The following is a 27,877-nucleotide window of genomic DNA, read 5'->3' on the forward strand; positions in this document are numbered from 1 at the left end:
GAAAAGTACTTATGAATGGATAAATAATCATGAGACATGATATGCTAAAATTAATCCGAAACGTCAAAAGTAGCAACGAGTGTGAAGCGTCAGAGCTATGTCGTGTGAAAGCCTTGAAAGCTGGGGAGTCCTGCAGCCCGTAGCCGACACAACTTACTCCCTGCACATTTCACTTTCCTTACTTTTCTGCAATTGTGCGTTGCGTTGGTTAGATTTTCTCAATGAACGCGAGCCATAAACATTAGACCGGGAGGAGGGACACATTGTTGCTTCCATTGTTTTTGTTGGTTTGCTGTTCACATGTTCCTATCGCCCCCAGGTTTTGTTCATATAAAAGCCCAAGTAAATTCCATTTGGCCGGATATTGTTGTAGAATCCATAGTTAGGTAAAGTACGGAGCTAAAGTGCTACAATAAGGATACACAGTCTCCTCAGGGCATAGCATTTTCGACACTATCAGGATAAAAAACCGAGAAATAATTAGGATAGTTGTGCGTGTCGTTGAGCGTGATTAGTGGTTCATTTTGCATATTTTTTCGGAGAATACCTGTTGTTCATTAGCACGTGTTAACTGGCGTGGGATCCACATCACCGTCAATATGACTTGCCATTTGAAATCGTGCAGGAGTGCTTTCATAGTGTTGAGTATTTTGGTGGTAGTGTCAAGGACGGTGCTCGGGTTTGGTGTGTTGAAAAGACAAATTGCTCCGGAGAATAACGCTGAACATCTTGCCATTGCGAATAATCCGATGCAGATTAATTATGATGAATATCCGGTAATTAACTATGTTGAAAGTTTATTTTAAGAGCTAGTTAGAGCCACGCGGATAAAAGGCAGAGGTTTAGAGGGAGGAATTGGAAGGTGGGAAGTGCATTGCATTATAATGAGGCCTACTTATTCCTATTCTTCCAGTTGTCGTTTCTATTTCCTTGTCCTATTTTTGGATGTAGTTATGTCATTTTCTCGTCCTTCAAATGAAACTGGATCCCGCGGAACCGCAAGTACTACGTCAATGAAAAAGGAAGACTATTTTCGGGGCATTAGTTGAGCTAGGCTTAAGTATAACGATTGAATGTAATCCCCTGAATTTACTGAACAGATTTGGTTTAATCAGTCGTGATAACTATACGACAGAGGAAAGCTTCCTTCTTAAAAAAAGTAGTGGAAACTTGAAGATAATAATTAATTCGGTCCAGATATCTTCCAGGACAATCTATATTATTCACAAATTCATATTAATGTTTTCAAATTTGTTGAGTCAGAGAAGGGGAAGTAGTTTAAAAGACATTTCTTGAGGAAACGTGCACTCCTTTTAAAAATCGGTTTAATCAATTAATTCAAAATGCAATTGTGGACGTTTCTACGATTATTGGATGTCCTAAAATTCTAAAACAGAGGAAATAAAAAATCGAAACGAATATCAAATTTCTTTCGTCTAAAATTTGAGGTTTCCTGCAACTAGATATCTGACCAACACTAAATTTTAAATTGCGCATGTTAGAAGTTAAAAATGGCTACCTGGGCTCGGAATTGGAGAAACGCAAAAAGGAAAAATTCGTTGCAGACTGGACATGTCCTTTTATTTAAACACATTCCTTTCGGCTTAGCTAGATTAAAAAATATCTCCCGAGGATACGCTGTTAATGCAAGTACGCTTTATAGGATTTATTGTCTATCTGCCAGTGGCTTAGTGGCATGAATGGCATCGTTTTATGCTGACCTTAAGATTTCCCCATAAACACAAAAGGGGAGTCTAACGTGGATCAAACGTGGCCCACGAAAGGCCTCTTTGAACCAGATATAGCTTCGACGTTGGTTGCAAAGGGAGGCAGTTGGGTAATTAAAAAATGAACGCTTAATTCAAGTTTGAAAACGGTCTCCATCGCGATATCCACACAAAACACAAATCTTGAAAATTTACTGGAAACCGCTCTTAGGTTCATCCTAGAGTCGTAGAATTGCAGTTATATGGGCAATAAAATGGCGCACAATACTGGAAAGTTTGGCGGAAACCCTATCATAACTAACTCACTAAATCATTGCCTTAAAGGCATTATTATCTAGAAGGTGGCCCGACATAATTTACCTTATTGGAAGATAAAATAAGCTTTAAAAATGGCGTTGGATCCCAGTTCATTTATGGCATTGGTAGAGTAAACATAATTAGAAATTTTGTGAAGAAACCATGGAACCCTATGCTCTTCAAGAACGTGGAGTAGCTATGTCGATTGTTTTACGAAATAATAACAATAATTCGTCTGTGAGTTTGTTGACCGTGAAACGTCTGCAACCTTGAATCTTAGTAAGGAAGTGCGTAATTTTTTACCGAAATTCATCACGACTGGCGATTTGCCTTTTCATTTTAGTGGCAACGTGAACAAACAAATAAAATCACTAAATGGACCAGAGTTTACTCTGTAGATGTCACCGATTCATCCTTATTTTAGAACCACGCAAGTCAAACAATCATCGCGAATGGTAAGCGGCACACAGTAATGATCATCGTCGTCCAGGCCCTCCAGCCAACTTTGGACCTTGGCCTTCAGGATGGCCTTCCTCCAACCATCTCGATCCTTCTATCGCGTCTTTCAATTTTGGAATCCGAGCAGCAATGTGTTTTCTCCGTCAACAGAGTCTGTCCAATGCTCTCGGGGTTTTCCTACCCGTCTTCGTCTTTATGACCTCCTCTTTTAGGTATCCGAGTGTTATCGATATGCTGAGCGTGCCCAGGCCATTCCAACTTCTCAAGTTTAATTAATTTGGAGACTTCAGGGTCGCCATGTACTTTATACAATTCGTGGTTGCATCTGTTACGCCATTGGTCGTCCACTCGTTTAACTCCTATTATTTTCGTTAGGACCGTCCTATCGAAAGTACTCACGAGATTTTCTGAAGTTTGTGTTCGGGTTCATATTTCACATCCGTAGCATAGCACAGGACTTACTATCGTTTTGTATACTTGGTGCTCTGCTTTCCTGTGTAGGTAGGAGTAGAAGGCTCTGTAGGACCGAATGGAAGGTTTTTTTTGTGAGCTGAATTCGTTTCTTCAGGTTTATATCCAATTTCCGTCAGTTATACACCTAAGTATATAAAGTTGTCTACATTTTCTAAGTTGTACTCGTCAATCATTATATTTTGTCTATTCATCATCATTATCAACGGCGCAACAACCGGTATCCGGTCTAGGCCTGCCTTAATAAGGAACTCCAGACATCCCGGTTTTGCGCCGAGGTCCACCAATTCGATATCCCTAAAAGTTGTCTGGCGTCCTGACCTACAATATCGCTCCATCTCAGGCAGGGTCTACCCCGTCTTATTTTCCTACCTTAGGTATTGCCCAAACTTTCCGAGCTGGATCATCCTCATCTTATTGAGCCGGATTTTATCCGCAACCAGACGGTCATGGGATCGCTTATAGATTTCGTCGTTATGTAGGCTACGGAATCGCCCATCCTCATGTAGGGAGGATTCTTCTCTCGAATGCAGCCAAGAGTTCGCAATTTTTCTTGTTAAGAACCCAAGTCTCCGAGGAATACATGAGGACTGGCAAGAACATAGTCTTGTACAGTAAGAGCCTATGGTGAGACGTTTCGAGCGGATCAGTTTTTGTAAGCCGAAAGAGGCTCTGTTGGATTCCAACAACCGTGCGTTATTCCTAGACTTCTTTTGGTCTTTAACGAAGTTAATAGAAATCTCTTTTAGTGACATGAAAGGACGCACCATCATGTTTATATTGTGCGCATATGTGACTATTTGGCAGCGTGCCTTTTGTCGTTTATTTTTTATCCGCGGGTAACTTTCGTATAACCTGATCCCATGACAGATTGAACAGTAGAGGTGTCAGTTCATCTTCTTGTTTTAATCCGACGTTTGTCTCAAATGCATCTGTCAGGCTATTATTGACTCCCGCTTGCGTTGTTGTGTTAGACATTGTCATTCTGGTAAGGCTTACTATTATAGTTTCGCTGTAATTCCAAAGTCAAGCATTACTTTTACTATTAATGAGTTTGTTGTACCACAATTGGAAGGATTGGGACTGGAGAGTACGTGTCTTCAGCAGGATGGTCCAACTGTACACATAGCACGTGCACAATGCGCATTTTCACGATATTCAATAGCATTCTCTGATTATGGTTATATGGAATTATATGGAGTTATATAATTTGGCAAGTGCTCACACGACCTGCTCGCAGAGGGCTACGTAACCAATGGAGAGTTTGGTCTTTAATATGCGAACTCTGAATGCCTTGGGTACCTTCAGCCGAGCAGAAGGCGAAGCTCACCGCCCTCAAACGCAATCGATCTCAATACGAGGTCGAACAAAGACACAAGTGGAGCAGAGTATGGAAGCGCATGGACGCTAACTAACCTTGGCAAACAGGTAAGCAACAACAGGCAGCCGACGAGACACGAACTACGAAAATCTTCACCAACGTGACTAGGAGTCACTTACGTGTGGCTCTGGCGAATGGCAATTCTGCTAGCAGCAAACTAGTGCCGGAAGTGTAGACCAAAATTGAAGCCAGGCTGCCCGAGATGGTCATCGAGCAGCATCTCCTGGATCCCAAAGACGAACACACAGATCTCATCTCTTGCTTCGATTCCTCTCAGATGGTCCGTGGGTTCCACGTTATCGCTTCCGAGGGCCAATTCTCCAGGGACTTTTTCAGCTCGTGCGTTGCTGAAATCAGCGACGCCTGGGAGAGCGTAATGTTCAAAGTAATCCTCTACGACGAGATCTCCAGGAGACCGGTCGCTCGCATTTGGTTGTGGAAGATCCGCATGGAAGACAAGCTCCTCTAATCCATGTGCCTTCAAAACCCCGGGACTCTCATGGACGACTGGATAGTTATCAAGGAGGGGGAACCCAAGCGAACAGCCAACCTTTCCTGCTCCGTATAGACGGAGAGTGTCTGGAAGCACTCAAAAAGGTAGACTACAAAGTGCGGTTCAGAGTCAAGAATGCAAAGGTGGAAGTGTTCCGCTCCGCAAAATCGGACGACAACCTGGATCCAGTCGAGGTCGTCAACGAGCTTTTGGAGGAGATGAAGATGAAGATTGACGGTCCGATGGGGACTAACGAAACACTCACGCAAACAGATCGTGCTAAGAATTCCGCACATAAATCCGCAGCGCTCGAAGAGCACCTCGGCTAATCTGGTTTTCTTTCTCCTACAGGAAAACATTGACATTGGAATAGCACAGGAGACCAAACTATCAAAGTAAATATTATAATTTATTCTACAGCACAAGGGAAAATGATCGTGATGGACTTAGAATATGTATCTTTGCAAGGAAAAGTCTGCACGCTTTCCTGTGTCCGGACTTGAGTTCTAGCGACCTAGTCGTGATCAAACTGGAGCAGGCGGTGGCAGGAACAATGTATATTTCCTAGGCTTATACAGCTCACAATCGTTCAGCTCCGCCAGAAGAACTGTAACATTTGCCAACCACCATAGTAGCAAAGAAGGCCAACCTGTTGATAGGCTGCGACGCCAATGTAAAGCTTGGCGTTGGAAATCAACGAAAGGGGTGAGCCATTCTTTGATATTATTATTAATACAAATCTCTCGGTGTGTATTAGGGGCAATATACCAACCTTCCATTTTCTCAGCTCGGAGAACTGTGACGGTTGGGAGAAGGTCCTTGATATCATCCTACTAATCGACAATGGGATTTTTAGGATGGAGAACTGGAGAGTGTCTGACCAGAAATCCTTCTCAAATCATAATTGGATACTTTTCAGTCTAATTCTCGCTGCAGAGATCTCCAAACCTTCCAGCGACCCCAGGAGGATCGACTAGACAAAGTCTGGTCTACTCATCAAGAACAAACTCTTTGGTGCGCAAATTGGTAAGATTGGTGTGACAGACGAACTGGAGTCAAAGGTCGGGGCTCTGGAAAAGGCACTCGAAACCGCCCCTAAGTCTTGTGCCCTGCTATGTACATCAAAAAGACACTGCCACTGTGGCGGAATGAAGATCTGTCCAGCCCGTGGATGCTCGCTAGGGAGGTTTTCACGAGCTATTAAAGACATAAATATTGCCAACCATACAAGGTGCAATGCTGATCATATTGTCTCGTATAGACTACTGTAATCCTGTAGTGTACCGTTACGGTCTTGAATGAAGTGCTCTAACACACTTCAAGCCCTTGATCCAATATGGATGGTTGCGCAAACGATTATTATTATTATACAAGAACTGCTTGAAGAAGAACAAGTCAGCCATCAAGACTGCTAAGAGGGAGTTCTGGTTGAACTATTGTCAGAACATTGAAAGTATCTGCGAATCTCAGTAAGATTCTGTCCTAGGAACATAGAAGCCCATCGTTTTTCATGAAGTTGGAAGGATCCTCGACACAATCTTTTAGCGAAACCTTAGAGCTGCTGATTCACACATACTTCTCCGCCCCCGAGGAGGACTGTGAGTCTTGCTTGAAGGGTATCCAACCACACCAGCTTTGGGAAACTATCAAATTGGTTATTACCGAGAATAAGGCTGACTCGGCTAAACAGCTTCTCGGTATATCTCCAGGCCCAGGTGGCATAATACCAGTCATGCTACAGAAGCAGTAAGAAGGGATTGTGCCGTGGCTTGTTCAGTTTTATCGGAGCTGAGCCTCTTTTGGGTACGTACCAAAGTTTTGGAGACGTTGACGAGTGGTTTCCATACCGAAAGCGGGTAGGACCAGCCATGAGTCCGTCAAGGGCCTAGACCCTAGACCGTGTCCTTAATCCACTCAAGAACGATTATGGAGAAAACGCCTTTTTATAAGTCCCAGGACGCCTACGTCAAAGACTCACAGAAACCGCTCTACACGAAATAATTGGCACGGCTGAGCGGTGATTACAGAACAAGCAATATCCTCTAGCTGCCTTCCTGGATACAGAATGGGCGTTCAACAACGTTAATACCAACAAAACTTGGATGCGAAGTTAAATTGGAGATTGAGCATAGAACTGCCGGGTAAGAACGCCTGTATCTTCTATGCCTGCAAGAGAACCTTTGCGTAAAAATGGGGTCCCTAGTCCCAAATCGTGCTCGGGATGTACACAGCTGTGTTGCGTCCCGTCCTAGCGTATGACCCTATTATATGTAATAGAACGAAGTTTAATAGGATTCGAAGAACCGTGTGTGCAGCTGCTACTGGGCCACTACAATCCTGCCCGGTAGATGCTCTCAATGTATTCCTGCAATTCCTCCCTAGACGTCTACATTAAATACGTTGTAGCGTGTAGTGCTATCAGACTGCGTGAGTTCGGATGCAGAACAGCGAAGGCCATAGTAACATCCCAGACGAAATACCTCGGGAAATCTGGGCATTCCCCACGGACTACGCCACACGCAAGGTACGCATCAGGAGAGACGTTGCTGTGGACTTTTCAACCAGGGCAGAGAATAAGACGGGTGGCTTGTTAAAAAGCTATGATACAGTGTTCTTCACCGGCGGATCAAAGATGGTCTGTGGAGTCGGTGTGGGAATTTTCTCCGATATACACAGTGTATCCAATTTCGTACGGTCTCCCAGATTTCGCCAGTGTATCAGGTAGAGTACTGGCGACAATGGAGGCCTATTGATGGCTGGGGCGAGATCCTCTAGGCTGACGGGACAGTGCAGAAACGCCTTGAGTAGTATGAGCGATACGCTCAAGATAACCGTTCTCTGGATTCCCGGTATAGGAACATACACACAGTCTGGGTCTCTCGGATTAATATTTCATTTGCATGGTGCTCCAAGCTCGAATAACACCTCCTAGATTCCTCCCTGACAATCAGGTGAACGTAAATACTGAAGCCATTTACAACAAAGCCTTTCGGAACACTTATAACGAGTAACGGAAGCTGCAATAATCGTAGTCAACACAGGTCCTAGAGATGAAGTATCAACAAATGTTATCGACAACCACGTGAAAGGCGTTATCATTGATACCGCCATAAATATATGTGTCCCCAATTGCAAAAAGGTCGGAACGACTGGTTCTTAGATGAAGCTAAGCAGCTAGCAATGGAATGGAAGTATGCTGCATACCGGACAATGTTGTAATCTGATTTCAAAGTAAAGAAGGGTAGATTTAGAATAGCTTCAGATATTCAGGACGGCCTAGTTTTAATACTCTAGTAATGTTTATGCAATGAATCTTGTCGATTTCTTCTCGAAACTTTCTATTGTCATAAAATTTGGTTTGTGAAAATGAAGCATCTCAGCTTTATGTACATTATTCTTTAGCCTTTACGAGGTAGTTTCTTCAATCCTCGGAGACAGAGTAGTAATATCCCTAGATATAAACTCGCATGGAAAAATATAGGTTCAAGACAGAGTGGACTCCGGGATTGCAGATTAGGCAATGTTCAACCATTCATCCTCGAGAAACAAGCCTTGTTTTCAAAACCAGACCACTCAATGAGGAGCTCTGTAAGATCCCCTTGGAAATATGTCTTTAATGTTTGGCTGAAAAAAGGAGGAAACCGTCAGAAATCTCCAATGTGAAACTCGGAAGGGAGGAGACTCATAGAGGAATGACTGATAAGTATAATCAACGTGACATCACTAATAGCAAAGTCACCTGTTAATTGGCTTTGCATCCAGCAAGAACTTTATTGAAAGCTTTAAATGCTTTCCACGTCGTGGCATTCATAAACGTATTTGGGCACCACCTGACACTATGACCTGATTATCAGATACATCGTCATCTACTCGTATTAATGGAATACAGGGGATGGAGACAATTTTAGAAATAGGCTCCTGGATTGTTAAGCATCAACGCTGTGGTTGTAATTAAGAAACGAAAATAAGCGGAACAAACTCGAAACTGCATGAAGACGAAGGTAAGGATTCAGCTAAGGAGAAAAATGAGGATTACCTGCAATATTTCGAACGACCAATACGGATAAAAAATCTTACTTCCTAATCCTACTGTTTTGTTGCTGTAGGCTTATCATCCACAAGCCATTATATGTGATTAGGAGGCTGTGTGGATGCCCAATACTCCACAAAGAACTAGCTAAATCCGGCCCCAGTGATAGCACCTTCTACAGCTATTCTACACCATGCAAATGTTGGTGCCTATCCTCAGTGGTTCGCTACTTGAACAAAAATCACATCAAGATTAGAGACTGACGGCTTACCAGCAGAGGTCCTCGAAAGGAAGACCCATTATTGACTAATTTACGGCACCAAATGATAGTGAAGATATGGAGTGAAGAGAAACTACGCGATGGTTGGCGGAAAAGCATAATAAAAGAAACATTGACTTACCAACCCTATCTCTAAATATTTACGATTTAGACTTGAAAACTTTCAATTATAACATTTTAAAGGAAGAAAAACATGGCGTCAAAATCGAAAAAATAAATATAACTTTACAAGTCATGTTAACAATGAAAAATACCAGAAGAAGCTTCAGTTTTAGTTTTGGTCCAGCCCGAGTGCTTTCTTAGCCCCTACCCTTTTTCATGCAAAGGAAAGCTTATCGTCTGTTATACTTGGCATATCCTTTGGGGGATGCTCTCCTTCGGTGGCAATAGTACATTTGCTTTGCCATGGAAACAGCGTGTTAACTATGCTTCGCAATAAAATTGGAAACTTGATCTGCGGAGTTGATGTCGAGGTCTTTGAACAGTTCTTTAAAGGAATTCCATTTACCTTTACGACTAGTTTAGACCTCGCCTTTTTCTGTGCAGTTTCTTGCTCATCTTTCGCGCGTTGGTAATTTCTTCTTGGTTGCAGGTATTCGGCGCGCAGTTGCTTGATTTTATCATTGCACCATGGTTTCAATGATCTGTGAACATTATTTCTGTGCCTTGGCGTAGAGGCACCACATACTTAGCCCAAGCTTTTGATAATTTGCTCACATTTTTCTCTTGCTGTACCTGTTGGTTCCGCGTCAAACATCTTTGAATTACACTGCTACGTCCGACAGCACTTTATGTTTCTCGGATATTCCATTCTCCTTTTCTCCATTTCACTAAACATTATTCTTGATGATTGCTGTGAGTGTAATGTTCACTAACTCTGGTAGGGCCTTAAAGTACAATCATTCAAAACCTACAGTACATTGTAGGAGGCAATGTCGCTGTCAGCATTGCGCTCGCCCAAGATTATTACCTTGGTTTGACTCAGGTACTCATTCAGAGCTGAGTCGACTGGCATCCGACATCCAGTCACGATAACTAATCCCTCTGCCACCAATGGGATTTGAACCGCGACATTCCGCTACGACACCCTAGCGCTCTAACCACTTGGACCATCCGGATAGTATATAGAACCCCAAATACTGTCCAGCTCGATATTTGTCCAAATAAAGCTAATAATATGTTTTCGCTATAACCATTGCAATAATATATAAGATATCGGGAGGCATCGGGCATGGTCCTGGAAACCTTGGTACACATTGTACCATTATTAACAAAGTAATGATGGCCCAAAGTTGCCTATATTGCACATTGAGGTGTATAGTCGGACGCACTTAATGCATACAAACTATGAGCTGTGTGCAAATAGAAATGTCTTATGTCGAAACATTGTTATATAAAAACTCCACACAAACTTTCATACCTAAAGCATGGAACTCCCAGTTTTCGAGTTGTCTATTTTTCGTCAACATTTTCTGCAACACAAAACCATCTTTCCATTATACATCATGCACTTGGATTCCCGGCTGTATTTCTTGACGATATGACATTCTTCTCTACGTCTCCTGCATCAGTGGGACCGCCCAGTCGCATTTTTTGTAGGCTCTCCTGAATACAAGAAATTTCAAAGAGATGCCTTTAAAGAAGTCTACCTTCAAAAGTGATCTTCAACTAATCCAATATACATAGTATAGCCATAATATAAGTTCTGTCAGTTGATGCGTATAGCGAGAAATGTTAGGCCCCTGAAACTGGTAACACTGCGCACAGAGAGTACCTAACCATACCCCACTTCTGTCAGACTTTCAGGTTGCAAAGGTCAGTAGCGCGTGAACGACCACTCGATGAAGTTCGGTAACTACGAACAGGTCGGGAAACCGGAAGCTCAGCGCTTCAGGTATGAAAGGTTTTGTGTATTTCCTGTATAAAGAGATTTGAGTGTGCATTTGTCTCATTAGCATGTAGCACGTAAAATATGCATACATTATGTGAAAATTTCCGCTTTCAAGTAATATTTACATTCATAGTCTTAAATTTGCAGAGAAGCGACAGTTTTGACCTAGTATAACTTTGTTAGTAACAGTGTGATTTTCACCAAATTTGGCAGGATCATGCTCTATGCTGTAGCCTATATTCTAGAGTGAACTTAAGGTGGGTTTTCCTGTCAATTCCTAAAAATTCTAGTAATGTTATTTTAACAGGTATCGTTATGGAGGGTATTTCGGAGCCTAGGCACCATATAGTGACAGCCCCCTGATTTTTTTCAGATTTTTCGGTTGAGTAGTTTCCAAGAATGGGTTCGTTAAAAAAATGACCACTTTCAACCCCCCGCACTTCCCACTTTTTCAACAAATGCCAAAACTAAGACCGGTTTCGAAAAGTACGAACCGAGACCTTTAATTTGATACCCCACTTGCGTGAGCGTTCCCACCTTGCTACCAAATTTGGTGCCAATCGCTATAACCGTCTCCGAGAAAAATCCATGTGACGGACAGACAGATAGCAGACAAACGGACAGACAGACAGACAGTAAACCGATTTTAATAAGGTTTTGTGTTTACACAAAAGCTTAAAAAAAAATCGCGATTATTGCGTTGCACCAATGTGGGAATACGCCGAAAAAGATTCATAGTTTGTTAAAAAAGCTGCCGGTAAACGAACGATTCGTTTTTAGGACATTAGCTCGATATCGCGAAACAGCTGCTGTGGTTGACAGATCGCGCTCCGTACGTCGCCCGAATGTCGTGCATGCTGTGCGTGAGCGTGTTCGTCACAATCCTCTCCACAAGCAGAAACGGCGGAAGTGGGCGTTTCAACTCGAAGTTTGAATCTTATTTTACCAGAAGATCTCGGTCTTGGTGTATACCAGCGATGCGTTAGCCATATGTTAACGAGAAAACTGAAGGAAATACGGCGAAGTCGGTGTGCTGCTCTTCTGCAACGATTTCCCGGTAAAAAATGTCGCAATATTCCATTCTCTAATGAAAAAATTTTTACCATCGACGAAAACTTCAACCGACAAAATGATCGAGTATATGCTCACAATTGTTATGAAGCCAAAGAAAATGCTCCGCGAGTCCCACGTCGTCACCATCGACTTCTGTCATAGTATGGGTGGGGCGTCTCATATCACGGAGTAACTGATATTCATTTCTGCGAGGCCGGTGCCAAAACCAATGCGAGTCGAGCCATTGATTCAATCTCTATTCGCTGGAAAGCCGTGGTGCTTCCAGCAGGACTCGGTCCCCGCTCACAAAGCCAAGATAATTCACCAGTGGTTAACGGCGTATATTCCTGACTTCATAACCGCGGATGAATAGGCCTCAAACAGCCTAGATTTGAATCCTCTGGACTACAGGCTTTGGGCTAAGTAAGAGGAGACTGCCTGCGATCGAACTTACACCGATTTGCAGAGTTTGAAGGCCAGGATCCTGCGTGCAGCTCGAGAAATGCCGGTTCATACCGTGCGTGAAGCGATCAATGAATGACATCAGAGACTTCAGGCCTGTAAAGCTGCTAGCGGCGGCCATTTTGAATAACTTTTCGTTTGAAAGCTCTGTGTTTCCATTTTCTAATGCTGTTTTTTTCGATTAATTTACTTCGTGAGAAATAAAGATTTGTTTGGCTGACAGAACTTATTGCTATACTATGTATACTTCACCTATACCTAGAAGCTTCTACGCTGTATAGTAATCGTAAAGTCACCTCTTGTGTGAAACTTCAGATGGTTTCAAGTGGCTGACTATGTATATGCACGGCTTTCAGGTCCTGCAATTTAAACTGTTTCGTCTTGTTCAGATCTGAGATGAGACCTCTTTTTGGTCCCTTTACATTTCCCTCTAGACCGCTTCGTTTGGGTGCTCTAAAATTTGTACTCTGCCCCTGTTTATTGCACTCAATACAAAATGTTGGATCCAGCGACACAACAATTGAGTTTGCTTGACCTGTACCAATAATGGTGATGAGCTCTGCAGATCTGGTCCTGCCGAAAAGAATGCGCAATGAGCAGAAATCTTGGTCGTATTGGCTGGCAGCAGCGGCCCATGGATGTTGTTGCGCTACAAGACAGGACAGACAAATGCGACAAATCCTAACTGTCGCATATGTCGGATACAAACGTCAACGCCATTGGGGCACAATATAGGACATAGAAATATGACAACTTCCGAATTTCACATCTGTCGGATACGGTAGTCCGCTAATATAGGTTATGTCATTGGTGGCAATGACGCTACTGATTGTGGGAATGGTGGGCGCGATTGTTCCGTTCTTTCACGTCGTTTGTCTGTAGATGACCCACAAGAAGTTGGGTGGGGGAATAACTCAAGGATGAGTCCTTTACTGTTAGAAGGACATTTGAACTTTCCGGATAACGTCAATATAAAAGTTAACTCGGATTGCACGGTTGTGGAATGCCAATAGAGCTTATTTCAGCTTGCAAAAACTGTTTAGCTTGAACGTCTCGCCACAGGATCAAAGCTCTTATTATACATGTACGGAGATCTGTATTCTTGCCAAGAAAAATTGTAAAGTCTTGGCCGCGTCCAAAAGAAGAATTTTCGGAAGAAATTTTGACTTCCTACATGAGGATGGACGTACTCTCATAGACGTACCCTTTACAACGATGAAACTTATGAGCGATACGACGACTGTCTTGTTGTGGATCCGTCTCAATAGATTGCGGTGGGTGGGTCACTTAATCCTTAATGGGTGAACAAAGGCAATATCTATGGTAGAAAAGGAAGACGTGGCAGACTTAGCATGGAATGGAGCCATGGGGTAGGTTAGGATGTCATACAGCTTTTAAGTACCTTCGAATGGAATGCAGATGCGAGCTGTCATCTAACAAAGTTTTCGATTCACTACATTATGTGTCTTTTAGGGATGAATTTTGCTAAGGTTTTTAAAATTAAATTTGTTTGCCGTTTAACCCCTTTTATTATTAATGTGGGCACAAGAATGAATAAGAGTTGACAATTATTACTCAACAATCCCTGACACAACGCTCTGCGCCTTTGTTATTGGTTTTTTGACCTATTGCCCGTTTGTCACATATAGTTTATTCGGAAGCGATTGTACATTGATGAGGGTGGGTTTGCTGGGAATGTCACGATTATGAACTTCCACTAATTTCATGCAAGCCATCACTCTTATTCAGAAAATGAATCCTGAGTCACTGGCGTAATTTAGGAATTTATAAAAAAAAGTGTTCACGTATTAGCTGAGGTGAGAATCAGGTTTAATATGCACATTTTGAACAGCCTATTTAACTTCTTGGAATTGAGCTCGATCAAAGGTATGCAAGCTAAGTTCACTTCATCAAAGGCAAATTTGCCTAATATTCTACGTAATATTCCTCGTAGAGAGAGAATATGCGATACTCACAAAAGCCTTCAACCGTAGACATTCGACATTGCAGGATAATGTAATGAATTGATTAATTTTGAGTACTGACGAGCAATATTGGATATACAAAGCTAGTATGAACAATCTGATCTGAATCCCCTAGTAGACGGTAATTTCGGATAATATTCACAATTGTTTACTCAACAATAACTTGGTGACTAATATCGGCTTTCTGGATGCATTGCTCTTTTGGCTAATACAATAAAGTGGGCCCTACTTAATTCGATGAGAATGTCAACATGTCAATAATTGTTAATAAAGGTCAAATAATTTGATTTAATTCAAATTTCATTTGATAAATTACCTTAAATTTCCAAACCGTTTAAATAACCACATCGATTAATTTGGCCAAGATTTATCCAAATATTGGGATAAATTAATTCTCATGGTTACACAAATTTGTGCCCTTAAATATTTCTATTTGTGGTAATTATTGCAATAGTAGAGCTTAATTATGGACTTAGTTTCCAATACTTAATTTAGACTTTAAATTGATTATACAAGGCTTTATGTATTCTTGTGACTTTAAACGATAGGAAAAATCAAAATTATTTATGGAGAAGTAAAAATGAAAATTTTGTTTTGGGATGAGCTTGTCCAGAGCCCACTTGAGAAGCAACTTACTTCTGCTATTCAGTGCGCGGACTACTCTTTCGTGGGCAAGCGCCCAGTACTTTTAAAAATTTATAATATTGGCCATGCGGTTTCGAATAGCAGAAGTAAGTTGCTTCTCAAATATGTGCAGCCCGCCATCAAGTAGATGGTGGGCTCTGGACAAGCTCATCCCAAAACAAAATTTTCATTTTTATTAGCTCAAACCAGTTGTAGGTTCTAACAAATGCGATTTCGGTGGTTGTAATTCATACCCTTGGCGGGTTTTGAATTGAATATAAACTAGCCAAACGCCGCCTGTTGCCGCTTTCGGTCACGCTGCTCCGCAGGGTAGAGGCGCTGAGGCAGCGTCTGATGAGATCGCCTCTGCACTGCGATCGAAACCGCATAGCCAATATTATAAATTTTTATGGAGAAGTAGTTGCAGTTCTTTTGGACTTTTATACGCTTCACACTTACCAGCTCAGGAGCTCAACATTATTAGCAAACATGAAGAAGTTCACCAAAAACTCTCTATGCACGATTTTCCGTTCGTATATAACTAAGAATGCAAAATATTCCGCAATATTTTACTAAACTAACTATCAACGACATAAATACTGTGTTCATCCTAGATAAATATTGTCTACTACCATCATCATCATCAACGGCGCAACAACCGGTATCCGGTCTAGGCCTGCCTTAATAAGGAACTCCAGACATCCCGGTTTTGCGCCGAGGTCCACCAATTCGATATCCCTAAAAGCTGTCTGGCGTCCTGACCCACGCCATCGCTCCATCTTAGGCAGGGTCTGCCTCGTCTTCTCTTTCTACCATAGATATTGCCCTTATAGACTTTCCGGGCGGGATCATCCTCATCCATACGGATTAAGTGACCCGCCCACCGTAACCTATTGAGCCGGATTTTATCCACAACCGAACGGTCATGGTATCGCTCATAGATTTCGTCATTGTGTAGGCTACGGAATCGTCCACCCTCATGTAGGGGGCCAAAAATTCTTCGGAGGATTCTTCTCTCGAACGCGGCCAAGAGTTCGCAATTTTTCTTGCTAAGAACCCAAGTTTCCGAGGAATATATGAGGACTGGCAAGATCATAGTCTTGTACAGTAAGAGCTTTGACCCTATGGTGAGACGTTCCGAGCGGAACAGTCTTTGTAAGCTGAAATAGGCTCTGTTGGCTGACAACAACCGTGCGCGGATTTCATCATCGTAGTTGTTATCGGTTGTGATTTTCGACCCTAGATAGGAGAAATTGTCAACGGTCTCAAAGTTGTATTCTCAAGATCTCGCGCCAATTACCGCCTGCTCGATCTGGATGAAGGCAGTTTGTACATCTCGGGTCGTTCTTCCCATGATGTCGATATCGTCAGCATAGGCCAGTAGTTGGGTGGACTTGAAGAGGATCGTACCCCTTGCATTTACCTCGGCATCACGGATCACTTTCTCGAGGGCCAGGTTAAAGAGGACGCATGATAGCGCATCCCCTTGTCGTAGACCGTTGTTGATGTCGAATGGTCTTGAGAGTGATCCTGCTGCTTTTATCTGGCCTCGCACATTGGTCAGGGTCAGCCTAGTCAGTCTTATTAATTTCGTCGGGATACCGAATTCTCTCATGGCCGTGTACAGTTTTACCCTGGCTATGCTATCATATGCGGCTTTAAAGTCGATGAACAGATGGTGCAACTGTTGTCCATATTCCAACAGTTTTTCCATCGCCTGCCGCAGAGAGAAAATCTGATCTGTTGCTGATTTGCCTGGAGTGAAGCCTCTTTGGTATGGGTCAATGATGTTCTGGGCGTATGGGGTTATCCGGCCTAGTAAAATAGTGGAGAATATCTTATAGATGGTACTCAGCAACGTGATACCTCTATAATTGCTGCACTGTGTGATATCTCCCTTTTTATGTATGAGACATAAGGCATTATGCCTCGTTGGCAATCGTCAGGCATTGATTCGCTGTCCCATACCTTGAGCACAAGTTGATGAACCACTTGGTGCAACTGGTCGCCTCCATATTTAACCAATTCGGCTGTAATTCCATCGGCTCCTGGCGACTTATGATTTTCTAGCCGATGAATTGCACGGACTGTTTCTCCTAAACTTGGTGGTGGCAGTATTTTTCCGTCGTCTTCAGTTGGCGGGACCTCCAACTCGCCGATGTTCTGGTTGTTCAGTAGCTCATCAAAGTACTCAACCCATCGCTTTAATATGCCCATTCTGTCGGAAATCAGATTTCCCTCTTTGTCTCGGCAGGATGAGCATCGAGGTGTATAAGGCTTCATCCTGCTGACTTGTTGGTAAAACTTCCGCGCCTGGTGCGGTTGCTCCCTGTACTTTTCTAGTTCATAGACTTGTTGGTTCCCTCAGGCTTCCTTTTTCCGTCTGTAAAGTCGCTTCTCCACTCGTCGGAGTTCGTGATAAGTCTCTGCGCGTGCCCGCGTTCTTTGAGAATGCAACATTACTCGGTATGCGGCATTCTTTCGTTCCGTTGCTAGCTTACATTCATCGTCAAACCAACCGTTCCGACTCCTTTTGCGGCTGGGGTCAAGTATGTTTGTGGCCGTATCCATGATAACGTTCTTCAGGTGATTGTGAAGATCATTTGTTGATGCTTCATCTCCAGGTCCTCTGTTGACTGCGGTTATTGCGGCATCCATTTCCCTCTTATAGGTGTCGCGGAGGGTTGTGTTGTGGATGGCTTCAGTGTTCACTCTCACCTGATTGTCAGAGGGGATTCTAGGTGCTATTGTTATTCGAGCTCGGAGCACCATGCCAACGAGATAGTGATCCGAGTCTATATTGGCCCCCCTATATGTTCTGACATTCATCAAGGCTGAGAGGTGGCGGCGTTCGATCAACACGTGGTCAGGTTGGTTGAAAGTGGTCCCGTCTGGAGAGGGCCACGTATGTTTGTGGACCGCTTTCCGCGCAAACCAGGTACTTCCAACAACCATTTCGTGTGACCCTGCTAATTGAATAGTCCGCAGTCCGTTATCATTTGTTTTTTCGTGTAAGCTATGGGAGCCAACGTATCGCCTGAATACGGGCTCCTTCCCTACTTGGCTGTTAAAATCCCCAAGTATGATTTTGATATCATATCTGGGACAGGCTTCGAGGGTTCGTTCTACTGCCTCGTAGAAGGTATCCTTCTCCGACTCTGCAGTCTCCTCTGTAGGGGCGTGAACGTTTATGAGGCTTATATTTCTAAACTTGCCTCGCAAGCGCAGAGTGCATAGCCGTTCGCTTATGTTTTCAAAGCCGATAACAGCAGGTTTCATTTTTTGGCTGACTAAGAAACCTACTCCGAGGACATGGTTTACTGGATGACCGCTATAATATATGGTGTAGTGGCTCTTCTCCAGGAAACCGGTCCCTGTCCATCGCATCTCTTGCAACGCTGTTATATCAGACCTATATTGGGACAGGGTATCGGCTAGCTGCTGGTCAGCTTCATCTCTGTACAGGGAGCGCACGTTCCATGAGAAAATGCGCAAATCTTTATTCCGTGTTCGTTGCCGGGTCCGTCGTTTTAAAATCCGTCCTATCCGAGGCTCCTGTTGTGGCTTCGTAACGAGTTGTTTTCCGTGTAGGGTTGTCAGCCCTACCCAACCCCTAACCTGGAGGACCAGTTGGTTGTCTACTATCGCATTGATAAATTGATCTAACGCATCTTCACGCATTTCCACTTTACTCTGTGTAACCAAGCATACATACGTCTATTATATTCGTTATTACCTGCAAGCTTTATTACACATTCTTATAAATACACATGTCCCTCATATGCAAATAACTAAAAAGAGTCAAAAAGGGGAAACTAAAATGTCCCCATGGACCCCGCCGTTTGTATGAGTTGACTTTATATGATGATGACGTCATACACGTCTTAGGCTGCAATAAATTTGCCTGAAATACAAAATTTTGACCTTCAATTAATTTGTTAATAATAGGATTGCCTTCAAACTCAGAATTTCAGAATAACGTCCTATATTATCGCCAAGTTTTTTACTTCTGGGATGAATTTAAGGGGGATTTTCCGATAAATTTATAAAACATAATAATACACTATTATTAACTTTATTTGTGCAGATATCGGAACGGGATGTATTTTGAGGCCTAGATTTCATATAAATGCCTGACTATGATTTTTTTCAGATTTTTCAGTTGGAACGGGACCTATTTCACTTTTTGGTGCGCATATTTTGAGCACTATCTCCCTTATGTTTCAGAATTAAGATCAGTTTCGCAAAGCGCTATTCGAACAAATAGCGGCACTCGCGGAATTCGAATGGGCGCGCAGACCACATGTTCTCACCAAAGATAGACAGACGGACGGACAGACGGATAGAAAGGGTCTTAACTAGTCCAACAAACAGAACTAAAAGTTCAGGTGGGCCCAAAGTGCCCAAAGTAGGAATGTCGGCTAGCGAAGCGAAACCGAACGAAAATAAAAGCGGTGGTTGGACTAAAGTCATGAACAAAAAAAGAAACAAGAAAACCAAAGATGCGAATTCGCCCGACGGCAATTGTAATCTCCAGCAGAGGACATCTAACGTACGCGGAGATATTGAAGAAGGTGAAATCTGACCCCAACCTAAAAGATTTGAGCGGAAATGTCAGCAAAATCCGGAGGACCCAGAAAGGGGATCTCATGTTTGAGCTGAAAAAATCCAGCCTGGGGAAAACTGGCAGTTTTAGTAACCAAGTTATAAACTCACTTGGGGAGAATGTCGCGGTTCGTTCCCAAAAACATGAGATCTATTATATCCAGTGCAAAGATCTTGATGAGGTAACATCCAGAGAAGAGCACTGCCTTGAAGTTACAATTCAAGTTGGAGGAATTCAGCGAAGAATCTATCGTGAGCTTAAGAAAAGCTTATGGCGGTACTCAAACGGCTACAATGCGACTGCCAGTGGAGTCAGCGCAGAGGTTGTTGGCCGTGGGGAAGGTTCGAATTGGATGGGTTGTTTGTCGACTAAGGGAGCAGATGTCTTCAAAGAGGTGCTTCAAATGCCTAATGTTTGGACACTTCGCGAAGGCATGTACTAGTGGCACGGATCGGTTCGGTCGATGTCGAAGGTGTGGGGAGAAAGGACATATTGCCAAGGAGTGCAATAGAGGCTCCAAATGCATTTCGAGCGAAGAAAAGGAGGGACGGAATAACCGGCATATTGGCGGAAGTGGTAAATGCTTGGAATTTCGGAAGGCGTCAACTGCAGTGAAAAAATGAAGTTAATACAAATAAATCTTAATCATTGCAGGGCCGCGCAAGATTTGCTTGCGCAGACCACTTACGAATCCGCGATGGAGATTTCTATCATTAGTGAACCGTACAGAAATCTTGACGGTGGTGTATGGGTCACAGATTCGACTGGTGGAGTGGCGATATGGGCGTTAAGCCATACAATATAGAATGGGTCAGGCGGCTAGTGGCTGTGTGCGGGAAAAAATAAGCGGTATATTCGTATACACATGCTACGCCTCACCGAGCCTCACACTGACTGAGTTTGAAAACCTGTTAGACGATCTTGTTCACGACGCAAGGCGACGAGGTCCAAAGGTGATAGCCGGTGACTTTAATGCGTGGGCTATCGAGTGGGTCAGCAAAGGGTCTAACGCAAGGGGGCGATGCTTATTAGAAGCATTCGCTCAGTTGTATGTAATTCTGGCCAACGAAGGCGATGTAAACACTTATCGGAAAGTGGGAATTGGTTCAATTGTAGAAATGACTTTTGTCAGCCTTGCGCTAGCACGTGACATGTTCTGGCAAGTTATCTAGGACTTCGCGTATAGCGACCATGAGGCAATCACCCTTGAAGCCACAAAGCAGGAGACCCCCACTCCGGATGCCGAAATCCAAAAGAACACCAGGATGGCCTGCAAAAGCGATGGATGAGCAAACATTCATGGAAGCGTGGCTAGACATGCCTAGTAAAGCAGGCACCGCCACGGATAGACCTCTCCATGTCACATAAAGCATCTCTAAATGTGACGCGTCGATGCCTACTAGAAGATCGAATTATTGGTGGAATAGTGAACTTGCCAGCCTTCGATCGATTTGCCACAGAGCCAGGCGAACGGCTCAGAGGCCATCCAGTGGAGTAAGGGGGAATGTTTCAAGGAGCTTTGTTTGAAAGCGGACATATGTAAATCCGTGGGGTAGCGCCTATAAAATCGAGACAGGACGATTTAGAGGCCTATGTCCTGTCCTATGCTTTTGTTGAAAATAAGTTAATTTGAGCAGATATTGGAATGGAACATATTTTGCGGCTATGATTTCATATAAGTGCCCCACCCTGAGTTTTTTTGGATTTTTAGGTTGGATAGTTTCCGAAAATGAGTAGTGTCTCACTTTAAGTGTGTGCCCTTTAAAGTACACGTAAATTTATGGCACGCGATTTCATAGTTCCCACATGTCCCTCAAATTTCGTTTGGATCGGCTTAGCCGTTTTGGAGAAAAGTGCGTGTGACAGACAGACAGTGAAATTTTTGAAGGGAGTTACTTCAAACTGTTTGCATGGGGATACCCCATGTACAGATATATAAGCCATTTCATTTAGAATTTAATAATTAATTTTGCCATTAGTTGCAGTTTAAGAATAAATTCAATGTACCCCCCACCCTCCGTTTGTCGCAAGAAGCTATTAAAAGAAATAGAAGTGAATGGGCTTGCAACCAGCAAGTTTCGCCAATAGAACCTCGAATAGGGACTGACCTCACTTCTACGAGTTTTTGAGGGATTCCAGAAAGTTCGATCTCAACAACTTAAGCAAGAACTGCGCCGATATAAATTTGACATTCTGGGTCTTAGCGAAATGGTATAATGGGACTATGGAGAGTACTTCTCTCATTTTTGTGGCACTGTCCTTTTATACTCTGGAAAGCCAAGTGGTGGCTGACGACCACCCTAAGGCGCCTTCTTGAGGCCTGGGAGCCTACAAGGGGAACTGCAAGATTTCCATCCAGGTTAAGGAGCATTATAATTGTGCAGTATGGAGATTCCTGATATAAGCTAGACGGATGCTTTCTATGAGCAATTAGACGCAGTTCAGGAGAGGATTCCTAAAGAAGTTGTGCTCGCGATACATGATCTGAAGTGGACTCTGACAACAACTTGCTTGGTCAAGCGAGCAATGTGATGCAATGTTTTCCTACATCAAGGGGGCGTTAACTAACTCTGCATATTTGATTCAGCGTAATATACGCGACGAATTACGGACTATTGAGTTTTCGATCTTGTCTCGCTTTCGTGTGCCTTCAACGGGACAATATCCGTAGCCTCCTCCGCAGGCCATGAATCGCAATTCGGCTGCCTTGCCCTTTGAAAGCGCTCCCGCCAACGATGATGTTCCATTTCACGCTGCTACTCTAAACCCAGCCGGTAATTCAGCCACTCGTGCCAGTGGCTCTGGACGAGTAACGTACATTAAGTGGCATACAATAAGAGCAAAGTTGGCTCACTTTCACCATTGTCTTATGTTAAACCGATAAAAGATAGCTACCCCACTGTTGCGCTCGAAACGTCTCTCCGTAGGGTCAAAGCTCTTACTGTACAAAACCATGATCTTGCCAGCCCTTATGTATTCCTCGGAGATCAGGGTTCTTAGCAAGAAAAATTGCGAACTCTTGGTCACGTTCGAGAGAAGAATCCTCCGAAGAATTTTTGGCCCCCTACATGAAGATGGACGATTCTGTAGCCTACATAACGACGAAATCTATGAGCGATATAATTACCGTCTGGTTATGGAGGAGGACGATCCAGCCCGGAAAGCCTATAAGGGCAATATCTATGATAGGATAGCCTTTAGGGATATCGAACTGGTGGACCTCGGCGCAAAACCGGGATGTCTGGAGTTGCTTACTAGACAGGGTACCGGTTGTTGCGCTGTTGATGATGATGATAGGAATGTTCGGTAGATTTAAATGAAATGCACGTATAGATATCTGGAGGTGCATGTAGGGTATATTTATGCGCGGGTCGGGTAGGTAGAAGCAAAAACTGTAGACAAAAAGGGCTGTTGTAAGGACACACATGAATTCAGCATGAAACAAAAGAAAAAGGTGTAGGAGCTCGAAACTCTAGAACTGGCGGCTTTTGCGATTGGGTAATTGGAATCTCGCTCGTCGCTACCTCCAATCAGCCTGTCGACTCTGTAAAGAAGTAAGTGTGAAGGACATTCGGTACATTCCAGCAAGTCGTTTATATTCAATATACAGAGTAGCATTAAGCTTAATGTGAAAACGAGTTTTATACAAATAAACCCCGCCAACTGTCAGGCTGGTTAAGATTTGTCGATGCAGTTGGTACAAGAGTTGGATGGAGAGGCAAAAGCCACTAATTAGGTCTACAAAACATTGCATAGTTGCCTTGGCTACAGGCAATGCCAGCAAAGTTTGTGCGGAAACATTCCTTTAAAAGAGCTCGGTGCGTTCGGTGCGAAAGTAGAGCTCATTGAACTTTTAATTGTCATGTTTCTCCCAATAGCACAATTGGTAACTATGAGGCAATACTAAAGGAGTTGGTAATAAAATCCAAGGAGGGAACACTAATTAACATTGGCGATTGGATCCACTGAAGCTACTTCACAAGTTCAACAACAAAGTAAGAAGGGCTGTGAGACAATTTGAGAAACACACAAAACTACTAAAATCTTTGATAAGGAAGTTTCTACGGACACCCTAAATGTAGAGCGGAATAAATAGGTCATGTAGTGCTTCCATGTGTAAACCAGGAGGTAGTAAGCCTAGATAAGCTATTTGTCGGTGGAAGAGCAGCGTCAGTAAGTTGAAAACTGAATGCGTCAGAGCGGGAAAGAAACACCAATACAACAATACGACGGCGATCCTCAAAGGCAACAGAATGCCTATAAAGCCTCCAGGGGAAAGCTAAGAAAAACTGCAAAGGAAAGCGAACACAGCTGCTACCAGCGGTTATGTGATCAATCGGACATCGTTCCTTCAAGTCATTTTAGGGGGAGATTTTTTTTGTAACTTCAGAGGAACTTTACTGCACATGCCGGTGAACGAGAAATGATAAAGCATCAGGTTTGAATAGAATTCCCAATATAGCAGTTAAATTTGCCATCGAAAAGAAAAGCGATACATTCATCAATGTTTTAACCACCTATCTCGGAGAGTAAAAAAGTCCGTTGTTTATGCTGAGAAAAGCAATCCACCGATTGCAGGCCAACATATTTACTAAGCGCTATTTTCTAGTTACTGTAGACTGTTCCCAATTGCGGAGATCACAGGAGGTCTATCAAAATATTGTGGGGTCAGACTGGCTTCGTCCAGCGAAGTGATGAATGCCGTAATAGACTTCACTAGAAATAGCATCGGAAGAGCACGCGTGTGTTTATATAACAATACAAATGAGCTACGGATTAATCGTCGAAATGTCGAAGAGATCACTCCTAGGGCCATTACTCTTAAATATGATGGAAGAGCCGTATTGCGACTGAAGTTACGGAAGATACAGCCCCATAGAAAACAGCTGACGAATCTGTTCGCATTGTCAAAGATTGGATGCAGAGAAGGGGCTTAAAAACGCTAACGGGAAGGAAGTCCACAAAATGAAAGTAGGATAAAGTCTGATTTCATCGATATTTTCAACAAAATATCTTGAGGGAGTAGTAGATAAAAGACTAGCATTTAAAAGCCATTTTTGGTGGTAAACGGAAAGATAACGGAAGCAACTAGTGTGTTCTGCGACCATGGGTCTCTGACAAAAGGAATGGCTAATCTCACAGATTGAGTCCTAGTTGATGGGAAACGTAGTGAAATACGTTATCATCCCACGTAGTTTATTACTGGGCATGGCCGTAATAAGAGTTGTTTTCTCGAGATTTGTGCGGGGAGAGAACAACTCCGCTAGGCAATCAACGTTGTATTGTGGGCTGAAAGCCTAACCCCGAAAATGCTTGAATCAGAGGAAGTATGAAATAAAGCACAATCCACAACGAACTGATGGTAGTGGAATAAGTGGAGTGGGTTTTATCAGTTGGTCTGGGAAGCCAGATCTAGGGAGCTTAGGATAAGCGTGTACAGTCACGGGCAAGATTGGACGGAAATTGAGACTTTAGTGGTCTTGCCTGCCGTATGAAGTAATGTGTGACATCACTTTCGGATGGATATCGGGTTTAAAGCGTGGTTTAGCGGGTTAAAGTCCTCCGGTGGTCGATTCCATCACTCTCTTTCTATCTATTTTCCACCTACCTTTAAAACAAGGGCGTCCAAGGAAGGAAGCTTGTCGCTCCTTGGGGCCCTCTAATTTATAGTATTGGTTTTCATATAAGATATAGAAAAAAAGATTAAATTATAATTTGGGTAAAAAGGATGTCAGTTAAGGGAAAGATGAGAATGTAGGCAAGTAAGTGGATTTCCTAGTCAATTCAGAAGCAAGCCCATGGTTGGGTGAACCGTGGAACTAGCGGACAATAAAAATTCCCTAACTAGTATGGCTATTATAGCGATGAATATTCTTTTGTAAATCGTGGTTTAAAGCTAATGAATTAAATTTGCTTTTTGTTGCATTTGGCTGTAGAAAGGTAAATAAGTACTCTTATTCTATTTTATGTAAACTTCCTGAGCAATATCAATGTTTGTGGAGGTTCAAAAAGAGCAGCCTATGCTAATGTGTATAAATTCTGTTATTGTAAAGCCCACACAGAAGGGATCAGATAATTTATCTCCAGCGATTTGCATAATCCAGTTTCTCTCTTTATCCTGTATTCTACCAATTTGCAAGTCTCCTTATTTATATATTTTCAATTTTCTTGAATTCTATTGCAGTTGGTTGTCCCAAAAAGAGCGGCCATACTCTTAGATCGTCTGATGGTTGCATTACATCATGCCCTCGAAGATGAAAAGAATGGAAGCCGAAAGATAGCTGACGTGTACGGCAGAAGGAATCAAGTAGAGAAAACCAAAACTTTTCAAGGAATTAGAAATGAGAATTACATCCCCAATTTCACGAATGAATTGACAAGTGGTAAGTTGGATTTCTCCTTTTGTTGGATTTCTTTTTGGTAATCTATGGCAATTGCCTCCTAAATGTACGGGTAAGTTCTCGTGAGGAAGATTCATCGTAAAGATAAAACTCTTCTCATATTTCAACGAAAAAATCTACGATTGTATGATATTAAAGTCAACATAGAAGATTTCAACGAGTTTAGTTCCGTCAGCCGAATTTATTTTGAGAATAACCTGATGTTTCTGCTCATTTAAACTTTGGATGGCATTCTTACCTCAAACTTGCCGAAAGTTATGAAGTCATTACATAAATTCTGATTCGTCGCATGAGTTAATAATTTTTTAATGGGCCGAATCAGGATTTATGAAATAGCGTGACGTCCCTTGTGCGTCATTCATTATATCCATTCTGTGAAATCTAGGCATGAAAAGCTGAAAATATGGAGTGCGAAAATACTTAACCTAATAAAAGTGCCCAATTATAGTAGCGAATGCACGAATTGCTTGATTTGTTGTTTTTTTTAATGTACAGTTTATATATATGAGTCTTTCTATTCTCCAAAAGGATTCATTTATTTTTCCTTTGCACAGATCATATCGACATTTACTCAGAACTCCCTGAAGATATGGATACCCGCGATTTGCCGCAGATGGACAATCGACAGTTTGATGGCGCTGTAAGTATGAAATAGCAGCAATTGGGAGGTTGATATCAAACTTATCCAAGCTTTATCCATACCACATAAACGAGTTGGAGTCCTTGCTCTAAATTTCGAAATGAAACCGTTCAACTGAATAAGTGTCAGATTATATTTATAAAGCGATTTTTGTGAAGATTTCTATTCAGATCTTCTTAGGATTTTTTGTAAGGATTCTCTTCCGGATTTATCTTTTTTTCCAACTCTGTCGGGAGAGTTGTACGTATAGATACGTACGTTTGTATCTAATCGCCAACTTTGAGTATTCTTTCAATATGACTTTTTAAAATTAAACATGTATTTAGATAAAATGTTGATAACGGTTTGGCTTGGATAAAGTTGTCGTCAATTTTTTACCCCCTATGCTAGCGAAGATTGCCAGACTTTAATCATATGATTCTGATTATAAAAAAATCTTCCTTTCAGCGAAGGGGACAGGACGCCGACAGTAACGTTGGAATTAACAAAGGACGTATTTACTGGCGATGCTACTTCAACGCGGTCACATGTTTTTAAGCAAATCCTCCAGAACTACTGAGCCAAAAAAAAAAGAAAATACAATCATAGAATTCATATATCAACTTAATGAAAAGTTCAATGCCATCTTATGCGATACGCTTTTCCATGTTCATCATTCCATGTAAATATAATCTAAATGAAAATTCTAAATATATACATACGCATGAGTAATTTCAAATGTATACGAAAATATACTTATTGAAACAATTTTGTATCAATGATAAAGAAAATTAAAAATTTTTAACCGTATTTGTATCAACCTGAATCGGACTTGTTTTATTAATTTTATACGTATCAATCTCTAATTTTACTACTCTCGTTTATTATAATCCCTAATTGGGTCAGTTAATAAGAACCTGCTTTAACTGGGTTATAGCGCGCTGTCGTCCCCGTATGTGCCATTCTTATCAAATCACTCAGAAAGTTCACTGTCCTCTCATATAATTCTAAAGCCGCCATTTTTGACATGCACCTTACAAGCGTGTCGAACTACCCACCAAAGTCACCCTCTAACTTCTGTACGCTTCCCACTTCCTT

General features: G+C 42.4%; 1 protein-coding gene across 1 annotated transcript; it reads left to right on the top strand.

The window, feature by feature from the left end:
* The first annotated feature begins 375 nt into the window (after positions 1-375).
* On the top strand, positions 376-27,580 carry LOC119651823. Its single transcript, XM_038055614.1, has 4 exons — positions 376-776; positions 25,944-26,142; positions 26,715-26,800; positions 27,248-27,580. Exons 1-4 carry the CDS (start codon positions 600-602, stop codon positions 27,335-27,337), a joined length of 552 nt encoding a protein of 183 aa, XP_037911542.1. The 5' UTR covers positions 376-599; the 3' UTR covers positions 27,338-27,580.
* Positions 27,581-27,877: the final 297 nt, after the last annotated feature.

This window comes from Hermetia illucens, chromosome 3 (assembly GCF_905115235.1).
Source record: "Hermetia illucens chromosome 3, iHerIll2.2.curated.20191125, whole genome shotgun sequence".
Classification (NCBI taxonomy): Eukaryota; Metazoa; Arthropoda; class Insecta; order Diptera; family Stratiomyidae; genus Hermetia; species Hermetia illucens.

What these genes read in the sequence shown, in the direction of transcription:
- LOC119651823 (XM_038055614.1), top strand. Translation starts at nt 600, where the DNA reads ATGACTTGCCATTTGAAATCGTGCAGGAGTGCTTTCATAGTGTTGAGT. An exon ending in TTAATTATGATGAATATCCG is followed by an intron (nt 777 to 25,943) that starts GTAATTAACTAT and finishes ATTCTATTGCAG; the next exon opens with TTGGTTGTCCCAAAAAGAGC. An exon ending in CACGAATGAATTGACAAGTG is followed by an intron (nt 26,143 to 26,714) that starts GTAAGTTGGATT and finishes TCCTTTGCACAG; the next exon opens with ATCATATCGACATTTACTCA.